The sequence below is a fragment of the Camponotus vicinus genome, unplaced genomic scaffold, assembly GCF_025532165.1.
Source record: "Camponotus vicinus isolate PSW18456_S1 unplaced genomic scaffold, iyCamVici1.0 SCAF_9, whole genome shotgun sequence".
NCBI classification, from domain to species: domain Eukaryota; kingdom Metazoa; phylum Arthropoda; class Insecta; order Hymenoptera; family Formicidae; genus Camponotus; species Camponotus vicinus.
In genome coordinates this window covers 2,090,687-2,110,412 of record NW_028141981.1, presented here as the reverse complement: position 1 = coordinate 2,110,412, position 19,726 = coordinate 2,090,687, and the positions used below count along the sequence as shown (strand labels likewise).

The window sequence follows — 19,726 nt, the reverse complement described above, 5'->3', positions numbered from 1 at the left end:
TCCCCGATCGTAGCCATAGACAAGAGCTTGTAAAGAGTTGTCGCTGCATAACAATACGTGTCGATCGCTGCATTACCGATCTTCATCTGCTGTCACTTGCTATCTCTTGTTCATGCATATGTCATGGTCGGCGCGTGCAATAGTAAAATGGCTGCCGGGAAACGTCAATATATTTTATATTAACAAGAGTCTGCCTTTTTGTAAATATTCGCGCGGCGCAGGGAGACATCGCAATAAGGACTGTCGTGTAAGGTATGCCGTTCAACTGACCGGCTCGATTCTCGTCCGTAATCGCGTGTATGTGAAGTGTGCGTCGACAGGATGGCGGAATTTGTGCGCGGCGGACCCAGCGTGTCCAACAATGCCAAGGTAAGTATGTACGAGGAGTATTATTCATCGTCCGTCATACGTCATTTCTTTGTTATGCGGCGTTATGAAAGGAATGCGCGATCACCGTAATGCAAACTGCTTCACGTCTTTCTTATTTAATATTTTACTTCCTTTCCGAGTTTTATCAGCGTGCTTTGTACATTTGTGACTTATCTTAATGTCTGTCGTTCGGTGTCGTCTGACCGATATCATTAATTCTTCGATTAAGCATAAAAAAAATGTGCATGCTTTATACTATATTTTTGTTTATTTTAAAATTGTGGTATATCTAGTATAACATTTGTTGCATTAAAATAAAATTGACATTCAGTAACATGTCAAAATGGATGTCAAATTATTGATACATGTATATGTATAAAATAGTATATGTATAAAATTAGTAGAAAGTAAAAATGAAAGATTGATTTCATCGGATATAATCATATTTTTATAGATGGAACATAGTAGTAAAGGCGGATCTCCCAGTACAGGAAGCGAAGATGGCGGTCAAAATGAATCATTAAATGCAGAGAATGAATTTGATCCCTTTCTTGAAAATATACCAGATGATATACAAGATACGGAAGAACCTGATGGTGCAAATGCTACCTTATTAACAGCACCACCAGAAAATCAGTGAGACTGAATATAATTTATCAATTTTTTGCAAATATATGATTTCTTTACGATAAAGTTATATGTTAATGCAAGGCTGATTATATGATTGCATTCACAATCATAGAACCAGGATTAAAATAGAAGTGTACAATTTTTCTTGCAGGTGGTATCATGGTAGATTAGATAGATTTACAGCAGAAGAAAGATTGTGGGATGCGAGTAAAATGGGTAGTTATCTGGTTCGTGAAAGTGATAGGAAACCTGGAAGTTATGTTTTATCTTACTTGGGGAGAACTGGAATAAATCACTTTCGAATTACAGCTGTCTGTGGAGATTATTATATTGGTAAGGATTAAGATATAATTTAACAATCCTCAGTCATTCATAACAAATATTTAAAGCAACTTAAAAAGAAATATATATATACTTTAATAGTTGTATATTATTTGAGAGATATTTTATTTTTGTATGCACATAAGATTCATTCTGAAAATTATACAAGTCAAATTTTGAGATATAATATTAAATTAATACATATTTATAAAATGTTTTTAATGTATAAATTAAATGACAAAATTTTTTACATTTGCATTATTTTGTATGTAGAAATCCTACATAAATGGATAATTTCTACTTTGAAATAATGTTGTAGGCGGTCGTCAATTTAATAGCTTATCAGATCTAGTTGCATATTATACTCATTGTTCGGATCTGCTAAAGAGAGAAAGACTTATACACCCAACACCACCTCCTGAACCAGTAAATGATAAGAAACGAATTGTCGCGATATTGCCATATACAAAAATGCCAGATACTGATGAATTGAGCTTTCAAAAAGGTGATATATTTTTTGTGCACAATGACATGGGTGATGGGTGGTTGTGGGTCACTGCCCATAGAACTGGCGAACAGGGTTTAATATTTCGGGAATTAGTGGAGGATCTCGATGATTCAATAGATCCTAACACAGTGTTTTCCTGGTTTCATCCTAATGTCACCAAAAGCGAAGCAGTGGACATGCTGGTGAAAGCAGGACCTGGAAGTTTCCTAGTAAGCAAATAATTATACTTTTTATTTTATAAATAATATCTTCTATTTTAAAATTTTCTTGATTTTATTTATTTTTATATAAATTATATTTATATTTTCTATTATAGGTCAGACCATCGGACAATAGTCCGGGAGATTATTCACTTTTTTTCCACATAAACAATCAGATACAAAGATTCAGAATCGAAAAAAAAGGAGTAAGGTATCTAATGGGAGGTAGAACATTTGAATGTCTTGATGCTGTTATTAACAGGTATATCTTTTGCTATTTTGACTTTGCACAGAAATAATTTTGACATAACTTTTACTTTTAATATTATATTGTAGATATCGAAAAGAACAAATTGTGGAAGGGCATACTTTAGTTCAAGCAATGGTAACTGAGCCTGATGGTAGTGTCAGAGTAAATAGAGAAATTCAACATGCCGAAAAAATATATGCGACTTTGAGAGAATGCCGAGAGCAATCGGGAGCGAAGAAAAACAAAGGAATTAAAATGCAAGGATATTTGGAAAAGAAGTCTGAGAAAAATAAAAAATGGAAAGCATTGTATTTTGTGTTGTTAGTGGACGCTACCGACACACATCTTTATTTATATGACAATCCTAAAAGAACCAAGCCAAAAGGTCTCATCGACTTGAGTTGCGCTTACTTATACCAGGTGAGAAATATACATTAGAACAGTATGTAATATATTGAAACTTCAAATCCTATTAAAGTTAATAACATAAAAATAATTGCTATAATACAATTGTTATAACATGCATGATATATGTGCAATATTTCATGGGCAATGGCAAGAAATAACACTTTAGAGTAAACGCAAGATGAGTTATTAAAGTATCTTTTTAGGTCCACGAAAGTGTATTTGATAGGCCTCATTGTTTTCAATTAGTTGAACGTGCTTTACCTTGTCTGGCCACCATAACTTACTTGGCTGCCCCAAATTCCGAGAACGCATTAGATTGGATTAATGCCTTGAAACCATTATGTGTATCACAACTCACTCGTGCTCCAAAAGTTGCTCGTCTCCGTGAATTACGTTCGTTGCACTTGCATATCTTAGACGCGCATAGGCTTCCATATAAGCTAGTTCCGAGTCCATTTATTATAGTGGCTCTAAACAATGTTAAAGTTGCTCGCACGAAAGTTAAAACGGGATTACATCCACTCTGGGATGAGGAATTTATTTTAGAGTATGTATGCGTGATTTTTATATAAAATAATTACTCTATATATACAAATTTTATTCAATTGCCTTTATTAATATGCTCAACAGGGATGTACCGCCGGATGTTATGTCCTTTTCGTTGACTTTATATAATAAAGGCAAGCGTAGCAAAGACACAGAGGTTGCGGAATTAACGGTTGAACTGGCGAGTTTGACTAACGGCGAAGAAATGGATGAATGGTATCCGTTATCGGGAGTTACACCTATCGGGGAATGGGGAGCATTACGTTTACGCATACGGTGAAGATAAAGAATCTTTTTTAAAACATTAACATTATTTTTTTCATATTAATATAATATATTAATAATAATAATAATATACGTGTGTGTGTATGTATGTATATGTATATATATGTACATGTGTATTTTACAGATACAGACACGATTTAGCTATGCCTCCTGAAGAGTACAGTCCTCTTCAACAGTTATTGCTAGATCCAGAACTGCATGTTGTCAAGGCTTTAGCGGATGTATGCCATTTAGATAGAGTACCCCTGGCAAATAGTCTTCTTAGAATTTTTAGGTACAAATAATTATCTTGTATGATCATTTAATTATAAAAATGAATTCTAATATCATTATCAAAATAATTTTTTAGGCATGAAAGAAAAGAGGCAGATCTTTTACGATCATTGAATCAAGCAGAAGTAAGTTATCATTTGGTTATTCAGATATAAAATATAAGCACTTAATTATAAAATGCATTTTATTTAGGTTGAAAAAGAAGATGAAACACCAACATTGTTTAGAGCTGCCAGTCTTACTACTACTTTGATGGATTTATATATGAAATCCGTTTGTACTTCATTTTTAAAAGCAGCTTTGCGTGATACAATTGTGAAATTAATTGAAAGTAAACAGAGCTGCGAATTAAATCCAACAAAAATGGATTCTCCAGAAGATGCTTGTAGTAATGCAGAATTTTTATTACAAGTATATAATTTTTTTGCAATTTTGTACTTTGCAATTAGACAATTATATTAATGCATAATTTTTTGTGCTTTGTTTTGTTTTAGGTATTGGATGAAGTTACATTGAGTATTTTCACGAGTCCCGATGCTTGTCCGAGGACTCTCAGATACATTTGTGGATGCTTACAAAGAGCAGTAGTTGCTAAGTGGCCACATGAAAGACTAGTCAGAACTCGGGTAGTCAGTGGATTTATATTTCTACGCCTTCTCTGCCCTGCCATATTAAATCCTAGATCATTTAATCTAATAGCTGAGCCACCACCTCCATCTGCTGCAAGGTATATTATACATAAATTAAAATTACATGAATGTGAGATAATGATAAAAAGGATATCTTCCATGTTGTACTTTTTTTTTGTTTAATTTGAATTATTTATAGATCATTAGTCATGGTGGCAAAGTGTCTACAAAATCTTGCTAATTTAGTGGAATTTGGTGGAAAAGAACCATACATGGAAGTTGTAAACCCATTCATACTCAAAAATAAAGAACGAATGGTGGTGTTCCTTGACCAGCTATCTGTAAGTTTACTTTATATATTTATTTTATATTATTTATTAGAGGCTTTTTTGATTTTTATTGTTGAGTTTAAATGTTTTCATTGCATTATTCATAAAAATTTTACATTAATGTAGTAAAAAATAAAAATTTGAATTTATATAATTAAATTCATATAGAATGTTACTGAGAAGCCAGAATCAGAGGGTACAGATCCAAGAACCAAAAGCGTATCCGACACTGCAAGAGACTTGGCGACATTACATCATATTTGTGTCTCACATTTGAAGGAACTTCAGGTTTTGTCAAAGACACAGGTATGTCTATATTTTATATAATATATACTTTATATATATCTTATTGTGTAGATATTCTCTCTCAAGGCATATGCATATAAAATACATTTAAAAATACATTATTATATGCATATAAAAATATATTTATTACTTATAGCCGACAATTAAACAATTGGTAACAGTGACTGAAATGTTGAGCAAACATAAGCAGAAATATATGGAGATGATACGGTAGTGCTAGAACCATCAGCCATGAATAATGCCAAACAATAAAACGATTTATAAAATTTGACGGATAACGTATAGTAATATTTAATAACTATAATTAAGTGATTAAACGTACAGACTGACGTGCCATATATATTACTGTATACACACTCAAGCCTACATTTACTATTTCATATGTAATTAGAAGTTAGTTTATATATATAAATATATATATATATATATATATATATAGTGACACACAGTAACATGACAGTGATATAGATACATACAGAATCATATAGGCATATAACAATTTTATATTTACTTAGATGCTCGAAAATAAATGCAACTTTAATCGAAATATTTCAATATTTTTAATAATTCTTAGCCCATTATCCCAAGAGTAATTAAAGTCGCGCACAATTTCTATAAAATATTTATATTGAATGTAAAATGCATATATCAAGGTAAATAAACTAAGCCGATATTATCTCGATATTATTGTATATTTCAAGAACAGATATAACTTTATTATGAACATTTTCACATATCTTAGATGGAAGATGAAATATGTTAAAGATAAGTTTATATATCTATATATGTATACCTTAATACATTTTTAAAAAATTTTAACAAATAATTGATATAATCAAACTTTACATAGTTTTTGATTTACAAATTTTGACTGTAATATAGTTGAAACGTGAATATCATTGAGTAGTATTATATATGAATGTAAATTTATTTCTACATAAAAATTCACGTGTCAATGACAAAACATTGTTAGATAAAATTACAAAGTTGATTTTATGATGTATAATTAATGTTACAAAAGTAAATAATGCGTGTACGTGAGTCATAACGATCGTATAGGCAAGCATTCGATATGAATGTTACATAACAAATAGATTTTATACAAAGTTTTATTACGAAACTGAATTATATGTAATATCTCTATACTGTGTATACTTATATATACACATACACATTTCTTTTCATTAGCCAGAAATATTAATATTAAAAAATATTACATGTATATGAGAATATGGAAGTTTGCATTGTTTAACGAAGGATTTAACCCTTGATTGTTCCATATTATAAAACCTAGCCATCAATATTTACGTTGTATGTTAATTGTAAAAAATAAATTCATTGTATGTCGAAATTATTTTATTGTCAGGAAAAAAACTCAATTAACTTGAGTATTGTATTATTAGTGTTCGTCGTTTATATATAAAATTGAGTATATCGTAATAAATCGTGGTTAATATTTTAATGAACTATTCTATTATCTATATTATAGCATAAGTTAGCAAATTATTAATAAAGCAGAAACGTAAAAGTTTATTTCTTACTATCTTAATTTTCTCCAATAGCGCAGGATGTTTATTCTGTATTTACTTTTCTTTTAAAGTTTAAAGGAAAGTTATAGTTTTAAGTATATTTAGATTCTTATATAAACCTGTAGAGAAAAATACATATTTATATGCATATGCTATCAGTAATTATAGTAAAAAAAATATAGCTTTCTTGCAATAAATTCATTATCCCTAGAAATAAATGTACATTAGATGAATATTTTAAGCCTTTGGTTAATAATATGTAGGTAGCACAAGAAATTAATACAAGAAAGCGATATTCTATTCAAATTTAACAATTTATGTTGCGAATTTATTTCGATATTGTTATACAACACTCGCGTAATTTGATCCATATCTATCTCAAAAAAAGCAAGTTCCTTTAAGGATACATCTATATATTTACGCGCGTATATTCTCCTATAATTACTAAATAAAGTACTATTTATATATATATATATATATATATATATATATATATATATATATATATATATATTGCAGACTTAATCGTACAGTAACGCCTTAACTAACTTGATGTACTTAAAAATATCTAATCACAGCATATAATGAATTAAGTTTATAATATCTTTTCTGTGACTCAGAGTTTTTTTTACTGCTTTAGAATAATAATTTTATTTGCTTAGCATTCATGATAAAAAATAGCAATTGATCAAAAAACTTAATTCATAAATTATAAAACAATTTATACAGCGATTAAATTTTACTTTACTAACATATTATAATATTGCTGTTTGATTAAAATCCATTAGTGCGCGACAAGTAAATACTTAGAAATATCGACTAAATGTCTATAAGATAAAGAGTAATATATACATGTCACATTTTATGCCACATGTTATCAATGGCCTCTATTTGTATTCTGTAATACAATTTTTATATTCTTTTCGGTATAAAAATGACAATAATATATTGATAAATATGAATTCATCAAATATAATATTGGCGAATTAAGTTATAGATTTACAATTCTATAATTTTATGTGTATGTATATTATATATATATATATATATATATATATATATATATATATATGTATGTATGTATGTATATGTGTATAATTTTACATGTTTTTGTGCCAACATCATACATATGCAAAGAAAATCAGCATTATTCTTTCACTCAATCAAGGGTTAAGATACTTCAATATAATGGAATTGCCTGGCAAACTGTTACAAGTAAACGTTTCTAATAAAACATAAATCCATTAATAGAAACTATTATATAATTTGCTATTACATAATTTGTTCTTCTTTTCCAATATATAGAAAAAATTGTGCTTGCAATTTATTACAATTTATATCGCAATTTATTCTATAGAGTAAGCTGCATATACTTGTGCACTGTGAACATAATTTAAGGCTTTTCTCATATTCTATTTTTGCGTTGTAATAAAGTTTCGAGTGAAAATATATATTGGTGTTATTCAAGAATTTATAAAATACAGCATCGACGTTTCTTGTGTCCGCTACTACCGGGTGGTTTACCTGTACGTTCTTTATCTTTCCGTATTTCTCTGACCTGAAACGCGTGTATGATGAATTTTCATCGCTTGAAATTTTTCGCAAAAATTTCACTTGAAACATATATATAAACATTTTCATATGTAATATTATGAGTGTTGTGCCATATTAAAATGTGTGATATTAACAAGAATTTGTTTACTTACTAAAGTATAAAATGCATCATCTACACCCATTCTTGTTTTCGCTGAAGTTTCTACAAATGGCACACCATACTGTCGTGCGACTTCTCTCGCTTGGGTCATGTTTACTGCCCAAGATTGTTGAAGATCGCATTTATTTCCAACTAATACCATTGGTACCTCCTCCGCATCTTTTACTCGTTTTATTTGTTCCCTATATGTTCCAATGTCCTATTAAACACATGATGCAATTATTAATCAGATAGATAATTATCTATATAATACACTTACTTCAAAACTTTTAGCAGAATTTACTGCAAAGACTAATAAGAATCCTTCTCCTGTTCTCATATACTGATCTCTCATTGCACTGTATTCCTCTTGTCCAGCTGTGTCTAAGATATCTAGAAGGCACGTTTCACCATCGATCACTACCTGTATTAACAACAATATATCAATATATTTAATGAACTAAAGAAAAAAAAGATACTGTACTTGTAAATTATTTTAACTTTTGGACAATGAAAGATTCTGACATAGATGGTGGTATTTTAATCCAAAAGGCTCAGTCATATTATACAGTTTATGTTTTATTATGACATATTGATTATGCTTGGATTAAGTTTAAATAATTCAATACAGAATGAAGTTATTTTAAATTTTTATAAAACATTAAAGTTAAATGTGAATAAAATAATATGCTTACTTGTTTTCTATATGAATCTTCTATGGTAGGATCATATTCATCAACAAAATGATTTTGTATCAGTTGAATAGTAAGTGCTGATTTTCCGACACCTCCAGCTCCAACTACTACAAGCTTGTATTCCGTCATAATGCAATTTCTTAGTGTACAGCTTACAGGTTTTATTATTTTTTTCTAGGTAGTTCCTTTATCTATAAAAATAATAGAATATATGTATGCTTTATCAGTTTAAATTTTTTTATAAGATTTACATAAATATATATATAATTCATCAACAAAGGAAATCATAATTTTAGGAAAATTTTAATACAGAAATTGAAGAAATATTGAGAGATAAATATATGATAAAATTATATCTATAGCTTTTAAAATATATGTGTCGGAATATAAAGATTAGATTGGAGAGTGTTAATTTTATCAATTGATTAACATTGATTATTAAATTAAATATGAACTCTATTCTCCTAAAAACCACTTCAAATATAACTACTGCTTATGTAATTTAAAAACTTTAATCAACAGTTGTTATTATCATTCATGTTCACAACACAAGAGTAACTTTACAACTGTTGTATGATCTTCTGCTAAACTTTTTTAATCTGCTATCTTTTAACATGTTAGCTAAGCAAATATCAATTTTTTCAGTGTATTAGAATTATAACTACAATTAATAACAGTATCCCTATCTTTCACAAAACACATGAATGATGTAATTTAATAAAAGAAGAGCATTCACAGCAGAAACAATCTTCAAACCATTGATAATAAAATATTGAGTGTTAACTTAGGCTGTCTTCTGCTGAAAGCGAACATTGTATAATCATTGGTATTAGTCATCCAATTATTACTTAATAGAACAGAGAGATGCGCGATAGATGTTCGTTACTCATGCAACTTTTTCGCGATAATTTCGAAGGTGCGATGCCTCGAGCGCGTCGTAGACGGCTGAAAAGAAAGTGATATAAATAAAAGCGGACTCAACAACAATCATATGACGAAGGTGCGGACAGACGTGACAGATCGATCGTAGCGTCTTCGTGCGTCCTGATGATGTATGATCGTCGAACACGAGAAGGAATCATCCGACAAAGAATCCACGACAAGTCATCGACTGAGTGCTACGCGCGTTGCATCTCGGAGTAAACAGTGCACGCATCGGGAGAGATGCGAGACTGGCGAGAGAAACGGGCAGGAGGACAGGGTAGGACGGCGCGTTCCCGGACACTTACCGTGATTTAAAAAATGCTCATCTCATGGATTGCACCGGGATCGCTGAAAACACTCCACCTCGTCGTGGTCTGTATCGTCAGGAATTAGTCACTGGAGATACCATCTGGAAAGGAGCATCGTCAGTGTTGCCAATGTCGCTCTCTCCCTCCCCCTGTCGTCTTCTTCCCTATTCCCCTTCGACGACGACGACGACGATACGGAAATGTCGGAAAGGGTGTTGACCGTCTCGCGCGGCTCACGGACCACTTTCATAGATGGTGCGAATGTCGATGCGATTATCGCGTATTATCGTTCGCGATATGGGTGTTCTTGAGGAAATTTTAATTGGCTCTAATCTTCTTTCTAGATATCAGGGATCGTGTAATCAATGTGATGGATTTTTATGTTATTATATCTGTCGCCTATTTCTTTATTTTATATTTAGAAATGACAACAAGTGATAATAGAGATGATTTCTAAGAAACATACAAGATATTTTCTTATCACTTACATCTTTTTATATTCGGAAAAATATACATACACACATATACATACATACATACATATATACAGGGTGAATTTTAATGGTTGTGTCAATCTTTTTATCATACGGGAGATTACCGATCGCAATTTTAATAAATTGATTGATACATAGATGTCAGTTAATTGAATCGACTGTATCGAAGGCCGAAATATAATGTATACAATTAAAGCAAGTTAAAAGCTGAAATTATGTAGTGTGGATTTATTATTATTATTAAAGCTACGCATTTATTATTATTATTATTATTATTATTATTATTATTCTACTATGATCAAATTAGGGATTTATTATTATACATATTCGATATATTAAAGCGGAAGAAATACATATTTAAAAATTCAATTCAAATTTAACACTTTAACGTTTTATGTAAAACTTTATTTCAAATTCCGCATTTATTTTTATGATAAATTTTTATTGTTTTATATGCTAAAAATATGGAGCAAAAAATTTTCTTCCTTCTTAAAATAAAATTACGCAATTGTTTCATAAGAATGTATTTCTTGTGGAACAATTGCGTGATTTTATTTCAAGAAAGCAGAAATACTACATACCTTTAGCGTATAACAATATTAAAAATTTTTATCATAAAAATAAATGCGGAATTTGAAATAAAGTTTTACATAAAACGTTAAAGTGTTAAATTTGAACTGAATTTTTAAATATGTATTCTTACTGCTTTAATATATTATATATGTATACGTAGCTTTAATAATAATAATAATAATAATAATAATAATAATAATAATAATAAATATAATAATATATATATTTAATAATAATAATAATAATAATAATAATAATAAGTGCGTAGCTTTAACAATAATAATAAATCCATACTATATAATTTCAGCTTTTAACTTGCTTTAATTGTACACATTATATTTCGGCCTTCGATACGGTCGATCCAATTAACTGACATCTATGTATCGATCAATTTGTTAAAATTGCGATCGGTAATCTCCCGCATGATAAAAAGATTGACACAACCATTAAAATTCACCCTGTATATATATATATATATATATATATATATATATATATATATATATATATTTTGTATATATAATTTAAAAATACTTTTATCAAAAAGGAAAATACTTCATTTATTTTTTGCACCGCTTCTATCAAACATTTCGCAATTGTTTTGATTAATATAATAATTAGATTCATATATTGTGTATATGCTTGAATCACTTATTTGTTATGGGATATTAAACTTGTGAAGGTTAAAAATTAGTGAAAGTAAATTTAATAAAATTGCGGCGAAAAATAAATAAGAAACTTTTACGGTTACGTATATTTCAACAGTTGGTATAACTTATCAATTGCTAATAAAATAGCGTTAATAAGGTCTGTATTATCAGTGGAAGCAAATGCATTCTTTCCCTCGACAATTATGATAATTATAATAAGAGAATTCATATCGTAGAGACAGATTAATTTGGTAAATATATATCATGATATATTTTTTTCCTTCAAAACTTTCCGTTTTTATTGATCTGAATCCTGTTTCGAATTGGAACTGTAAATTTGTCTTGTTCTTCTTCCTTTTATCTCTCACACAGAACTAGAGTATTTATTTACATTCTCAATATATACTTTGTAGTTAATGACGGTTCAGTTCATAATACGAAGAGGTAACATCTTGTCGTTTGTCTCCTAATTTTTGCTACTCTTTCGAATAGCTTTTCCGATGCGTATCTTCTGTGCACTGCAGGATATAAATTTCTTTTCTTGGAATTCGCGTAAGTTCAATTATCGATATATCATCATATTATTTATTCGTGAGTGTGCACTTTAGTTTATTTGACGTTTGCACGGTACGTTAACACACAATTAACACACTTGAATATACATCCCATGAGTAATTGGCTAATTAGTATCGGAGTGTCGTTGTGAACTAGGACGATCGTATTAATTGAGTACACGTGTGTGTGCAGTAAGCTATTGCTTTATCGTATGATAGGAATTAATATCTGCATATTCTGAAAATAATCTGTCACATTGATTCGCGCTGTAAGATTTGAACGATGTCGAACGGCGGGCGCTAATTTTTTAATTACTATATCCTTAGTGTAGATTGCGCTGCGACATCGCGATTGTTGACATAAGATGACTATCTTGTTTTTTAGAATATCCACGGTCGCGAATCTACAGTCTACTTCTGCAGGATATAAATTTCTTTTCTTGACATTCGCGTAAGTTCAATTATCGATATATCATCATATTATTTATTCGTGAGTGTGTTTAATTTATTTGACGTTTGCACGGTACGTTAACAAGCGAGTATACTTGACCTGCGCTCGACCTATCTCGCATCACACTTGTTTATTATGTCGTAGCGAGAGTCAGAGTGTCGTGTAATGTCAAAGGACGACCGCAGAATCGTATTAATCTCATCAGTCTTTCGCCGAGTGCCAACAAGTGTTGAACATATCCTACATATGTAGGATAATTTAGAATTCGCGCCGTAAAATTCGCGCCAATCAGCATTCGCCAAATATTAGGTTACGACTCTCACTGACGTTGCGATTGTGACATAAGACAGCCATCTTGTTTTTTGAATGTGGATTATTGTTAGGCTGTGGAGGTGTGAAGAGTGTTGTTGTTGATGCGCGATCGTGTTTTTTCACGTTATTTCGCGTAAGACGCGACGGGAGTGTCGTACGGAGTAAGCGGCGAGTATCGCGAAGTGTTAATTAGCGAGTGCGCGATCATAATCAGCTGCGGTTTATATGTAACGCGCGTCGGGAGTGTCGTGCAAAGTGAGTCGCGAATATCGCGGAGTATTAATTAACGAGTGCGTGATCGTAATTAACCGCGGTTTATATATAACACGCATCGGGAGTGCCGTACAACGTGAATCGCGAGTATTGTGGAGTATTAATTAGCTGGTGCGCGATCGCAATTAGTCGCAGTTTATATGCAACACGCGTCGGGAGTGCCGTACAAAGTAAGTCGCGAGTGTCGAAAGTATCAGCGAACGAGTGCGCGATTCTAATTAGCCGCAGCTTTTCTTTCGAATTACATTGGCGTGAATAAGTACTCGGGACAGCTGTAATAAAATCAGCGGCGACGATTACGGCGAGGTGGTGCATCATCGGTGAGTAAATTAATTGTCTAGTTAATTATTTGCTTATTTGCGATAATATAGAAGACTTATTAGTGAATAGTCAAACACCACAAGATTGTACAGAATTTTTATAAAATATATAATTGTAAAATAAAATATAATTATTAAATAATATTTTATAATTATAAAATAAATTAAAAATTTTTTGGAATATTTTTTATAAAATATATAATATATGTAAACTATATGTATGTAGGGAAAATTATATATATATATATATAATATATATAATTATATATATAAAATATATATAAAATGTATAAATTCTTAAATTATAAACATAGTTATATTAAAAACAAATCAAGAAATGTTATCAGCTTTTAATTAGTATATTGTTTTTTCTGTTTCAATATATTGCAAATAAAAGTATATAAATAAGTATATGTAATACATATATTGAAAAAAGTTTTTGATTTTAAAAACTGTTGGTTGCATATTAGTAAATGTAAATATACTGATATTGATGAATGTAAATATGAATTGTTAGAAATTGTTAATTATATGATCTTATTCTATAGTCAGAAAAGTAAAAATTTTATTTCAAATTATCGAATAAATGCAGTAACTAATATATTATTAAATACACATATCGAGTAAATTCAATAATTAATATATTATTAAATACATATTGTAAAGAAATGTAGTATTGATGTAAAATAATATGTTTCTGTTTTATACAATTTAATAATAATGTATAAATACATAACGATAATTTTCTAGTGGTTTTAAAAATTATATATATAATTCACTGTAATATATGTAACTATATAATTGATTTTTTCTGTGATTTATATAAAATATATTAAAAGTATATTATCGCAAATAATGCATATATACTTTAGATTGTAATCTAATTAAATCACATGGAGATTTTGCTCTCCCTTCTTCATTATCTCTTTAATTAACATGTTCATTTAATATTATTGAAGCAAAATAATTTTATTTTATTTGAAACTTGTATTATATTTCGATGTGATGTGTTTACTCGGAAGCAGTATTCGAAGATAATTGTTTTCCGAGGATCTGTTTATCTGAACGCATATTTTACCGACTTCGTGCGCTTCGTATCTTTCTATAACTAAAGTGGCGGACAGGCAAATCAGTTGCGACGACACGAATTATCTGATTGCAGCATCGATTTCGGGAAAATACATCGTCTCTCGATTTCTAGGTGCGACATAAACTCGCGATGCTATCCGCAACAGGCTAAGCTGACTTTATCCGAAGTATCATCTCGCATCTCGTTCCCAAAGGACGACGGTCGCGCAAATTTCCCCTATCTATGGCTATAAAAGCTGATAAGAGCATTACGCATTTTTCCCGGCTATTGCAATGATTTATAAATTTATCTTAGATATATGTATATAATAATGCGGAGTTTTAGATGTTTAAATCTGATATAAATATACACGCAAAAGTAAAGGTAAAGTAGATGTGTACTTGACGATTTCTATTGGTAATAGATTCTTCAATCGTTGTCATTCATATTCAAGTTTCTTCCAAATCTTTGGAATATGAATGACAACGATTGAAGAATCTATTACCAATAATTAAATTTATATATTTGAGAAATTAATATTCAATATAAACGTTAATATTTATTTTTAATAAAAATGTAGATCTCTTTCGTAAATTGTATAAAATATAAATGTAAGCTTTAATAATCACTTTATTTGTTCGTTTTAAATTATTTCTAATGCAAATTTAATTAAAAGCAAATAATCGAAAACTAATCAAATAATTAACTATCATAACATCACTATATCGTCTACTTTTTATTATTAAAAAAAATAATGAGATTTCAAAGCGTACAATTTTTATTATTATTTCAAGAATTTTTATTAATATATATGTAAAGAAAAAATCATATGAGATCAAATTTACGATAATTAAAATTATTATATGAGATACGAACGGTTGAAGAATCTATCATCGAGATTCAATGCGAAGGGCATCCTCGGAGGGATATAATCAATTAGAAATAATATCATCGATGTGACACGGTGAAGATGGTTCGGCTAAATAACGAGGACGGGATCTCCTCTTCCCCCCTTCTACCTCTGCCCGATCATATTTACATTGCGGTTGTTCTCCGCGTGCAATTACGCGAGCCTCGCCATTGAATCAATTTGGTTAGCTATGTGACGCCGTATTATCGCCCGCTTTAAATCACCTAAATTATATACCGGGTATTCCCTGTCGGCCGTGCGCGGTGGCTGTCACTCGCGCGCGGTGTATCGCAGGCTGACGGGCGAATTATGAATTATTGAGTGAATGAATAATCGTCGTTATAAATGACGTCGCATGGCTCTCGCCCAGTTTTCGGGCATGCCGTTACGAGGAGGAACATCGCGCGGTCGCGTCCCGTCACCAGGAGGCGACGCGGCGGAGAGGACGGACGTGTATCGATGTGTCGAATGAATTTTAGTCGCGGCCGCGATAATTGAGCGAATCGAATTATATCGCGTATCTAATAACCATCGAGACTGCAAACTGCACGCGCACGTGTGCATACGTATTAATTGATCATTCGCCGTACGCGCTCAACGATAACGCGCTAATGATATACTGGCGCGCGGGAAAATCAAGATCTATCCCCCGAGTGCCGCGAATAGGACCCGCGGGGGTGACTGTTCATTGACCGGTCGGCGACGCGCGATAGCATCATTTCCATTTTTTTTTTTTCCACTCTTTTTCTCTACGCGAGTGTCGTTAACTTCACGCAGCGGAAAATGCGCGCTCGAGACGATCGCGTAGAGATCTATGTACACGGAATGCGAAGGGGAGACGAAGCGCGTGCAAGTAATTCGGGACTTTATTGCGGAAAAGCACGGTAATTTTACGAGTTTTCCAGAGAGGCGAATTAAGATTTGCATAACGCGCCGAACCACCGCCCGCGTCTAAGTGTCGAGAAATGCAAATGGTCTCATCCTTAGGACTATCTCTCTCTACCTTCGTTTCGCTCTCTCCGTCTCTCTCTTCTTGAGCGTTGTGTCGAGAGAGCGTGCAGCATAGAGACTCGTGTGCTTGTATCTCGCTATACTTGTATCTCGGTATATAAGATGCGAGGAATCTTCTTTCTGCCAGCGGCTCGTCTCCGTCAACTGAAACCAAAATCTCACTAAAATCCGCAGTCTCAAAAGCGAAGATGTACTTAGAAGTATCTTACAGATCCCCTTTACATTGCTATCGAAAGCATTGTTGATTCTTCTTTGCCTCGCGATACCTGACGAGCACGAATAACCTGATGTTAAAGCGAGCGAGAGAAATTTTGAAATTTTCTTTATCACGGTATTATTGTGGAATTTGCAAACAATTTTGTAGTACTGCATAAAATACAATTTATACTTAAATGAATAAAATAATAATTTCTAATATTTTTCTTGATACTCAGGGAATACGGTATAATTAATTTATGCTTAGCAATGGAAAATATCCGCGTTTTATAGTTGGGCAATTCGAATATTTTCAATCGGACGTTACTCGAAAATATTCACTAAAATCCGCAGTCTCAAAAACGAAGATGTACTTAGAATCTTACAGATCCTCTTTACATTGCTTGCTATCGAAAGCATCGTTAATTCTTCTTTGCCTCGCGATACCTGACGAGCACGAATAACCTGATGTTAAAGCGAGCGAGAGAAATTTTGAAATTTTCTTTATCATGGTATTATTGTGGAATTTGCAAACAATTTTGTAGTACTACATAAAATACAAAGGAGTACGAGAGAGAAGAAAGATAAATTAATAGTGTTGTATATCATATATATTATAATATATCAATGCGCAGAAAAATAGAAAATGAGTTTATTTTTTAGACAACATTAAAAATATTTCCCGAAGAATTTTAAATTTATGTGACAATTTATACTTAAATGAATAAAGTAATCATTTCTAATATTTCTTGATACTCAGGGAATACGGTACAATTAATTATTTATTAGCTTAGCAATGGAAAATATCCGCGTTTCAGTTGGACAATTCGTATATTTTGCAATCAGACGTTACTCGAAAATATTCACGTTTCGCATACTAATATTTACGTTAGCAAGAAATAATTGTGTTTCGAACTGAGCGACACGCAATTTATCGAACCGCCGTTGGAAAATTGTCGATTTGTTCGCGTGGTGCGAATTAGCGTGGTATTTTTTAGATAATAGACCGGAAGCTCATTATCAGACACGGTACAATCGGGAACTATTCGATTGGACAGTGTATAACGACTCCGGTACATCGGCAGCGGACGCGATCGTTAACGTTAACCGTTCGCGTTGAGGCGTATTCATGCATGGCTCAGCTACATCTGATTACGTTTATAATGAACACAATTGGTGCTCACCTGCGTGACTCGCCGAATGCGCTTTAATCTGTTTACCGATTGCTCGTCGTCAGTATTATCACGGTGCGAAAGCGCAAATGCGTATATTCGGCGCGAAAGCCATGTCGTCCATCCGTTTTGCGCGAATTCACTCGATATCGCCGGTTACCCTAAAACCGACAATGAGGACGACGCGTTTGCCGTGTTCAACAATAAGGTAAAATAATAGTGTACGCAGAAATCGACTTTACAAAGCGGATTCTGCATATCTCGCGATGCGGCGTCGAGTACATATGTGTCGTTTAATGAAATTGTCGCGTCGGTAAATGATTGATGCCGATTTATTTATGTAAATAATAATACATGAAATAAGGTGGTAAATATATTTTCGCGCGTGAATTTCATTTTAATAATTGCATTATTTTAGAATTCTTCTTTTCACGTGTAAAGAGTATATAATTATTTGGAGATTTGAGTTTTTTTAGTTAATAATTATTTGGAAACTTAAGTTTTTTTATTTAATATCTAAGAAATAAATGCTAAGTTTAACGATAAATATATAAATAAATGACAAATAACTGTTTTCGGTTGCATCTAAAACAAAGAAGAATCATTTGAAACTATATCGACTATATCGACTATGCGATGCGATATTCGCGAAGCGATTATTCGGTCTTATCGGCGATACGCTCGGTGTGCAAATACCATCGAGAAACATACACGTTGACGGTGGCGGAAAATAGCGGAAAGGTGCGTAAAAGCAGAAAATAAGATCAATTTCGTTGCGCGTTCACCGATGTGTACAATCGGGTCTCTCTCTTTCAGCGTCAAACGTCGTCGTCGGCTCGGTCAACTTTTCGTCGTGTATTCTTGGCACGCCGCGGAGAGAAACAGCGGCGGGTTTATTTTCTGCGGAATATCACAACGTGTCCGGATAACGTTGGTTTATCGCACAATGTCTCGTGTATTTACGAAAAAATCAGAATCCATTCTGCTTCCTAGTAAAATTAGCCCCCCAATGTTAGAAATAATTCCTCCCAATTTTTTTAAAAATAGTCTTCAATCAACATCACTGATAGATCTTCGTTTGAACATATATATATAGTTTGAATTTTCATTTGCACACCTCTAGTAAAAAGTTATTCAAAAAAATCAATTATTTCTAAAGGGGAACTAACTTCACGCATCTGCTTTCTTATGTCAATAAAGCGTATAAGTGTGCATTAACTCCACATAATCATAAGTTTGCATTTTGCATGTACAGAATTCTTGAAAAAAATTATTTAAACAATAATGGAGTGATACAGTAGTGATTTGTTTTGAATATGAAAGTAAATCTTTTTCCGCAAAGATGTTTTATATAAGCGAAATTTAAAATTAATAACTTATTTAAAATGTATAAAAATAGACGCGTATTCTTTTATAAATATACTGAGGAAAGCATATATGTGAAATACATTTTTTAACAAATTTGAATTCCAACAAATTCGAATAATCGAGGCGAGGCAATAAATTCAAATTTTATTGAATTATACAATAGAAATCAGA

The 19,726-nt window shown here is 31.7% G+C and overlaps 3 protein-coding genes across 6 annotated transcripts in view; 2 read left to right on the top strand and 1 right to left on the bottom strand.

Moving 5' to 3' along the window:
- The first annotated feature begins 122 nt into the window (after nucleotides 1-122).
- Nucleotides 123-5,736, top strand: Vap (RAS p21 protein activator vap). Its single transcript, XM_083109396.1, has 15 exons — nucleotides 123-369; nucleotides 824-1,005; nucleotides 1,151-1,332; nucleotides 1,640-2,037; nucleotides 2,145-2,290; nucleotides 2,365-2,698; nucleotides 2,890-3,233; nucleotides 3,317-3,508; nucleotides 3,642-3,791; nucleotides 3,867-3,915; nucleotides 3,983-4,201; nucleotides 4,285-4,517; nucleotides 4,619-4,760; nucleotides 4,917-5,054; nucleotides 5,191-5,736. Exons 1-15 carry the CDS (start codon nucleotides 322-324, stop codon nucleotides 5,266-5,268), a joined length of 2,835 nt encoding a protein of 944 aa, XP_082965522.1. The 5' UTR covers nucleotides 123-321; the 3' UTR covers nucleotides 5,269-5,736.
- Nucleotides 5,737-6,145: 409 nt separating this feature from the next.
- On the bottom strand, nucleotides 6,146-10,415 carry Ras85d (ras-like protein 1). Of its 3 annotated transcripts, none has more exons than XM_083109409.1 (5): nucleotides 10,201-10,415; nucleotides 8,972-9,162; nucleotides 8,557-8,700; nucleotides 8,290-8,496; nucleotides 6,146-8,141 (listed from the first exon to the last, which is right to left on the bottom strand). In XM_083109409.1, the coding sequence occupies exons 2-5, from the start codon at nucleotides 9,098-9,100 to the stop codon at nucleotides 8,055-8,057; spliced, it is 567 nt and encodes a 188-aa protein (XP_082965535.1). In that variant the 5' UTR covers nucleotides 9,101-9,162; nucleotides 10,201-10,415; the 3' UTR covers nucleotides 6,146-8,054. The 3 variants fall into 3 exon arrangements, with proteins under 3 accessions (XP_082965535.1, XP_082965537.1, XP_082965536.1); XM_083109411.1 differs by lacking the exon at nucleotides 10,201-10,415 and adding an exon at nucleotides 9,984-10,121; XM_083109410.1 differs by lacking the exon at nucleotides 10,201-10,415 and adding an exon at nucleotides 9,954-10,107.
- A 2,464-nt stretch (nucleotides 10,416-12,879) lies between these two features.
- LOC145977422 (band 7 protein AGAP004871) overlaps nucleotides 12,880-19,726 on the top strand; it is a 171,427-nt gene continuing 164,580 nt past the window's right edge. For both annotated transcript variants that reach the window (XM_083109393.1, XM_083109395.1), the window contains exon 1: nucleotides 12,880-13,830. The gene's annotated coding sequence lies outside the window, so the exon portion shown is untranslated. The remainder of the gene's footprint in view (nucleotides 13,831-19,726) is intronic.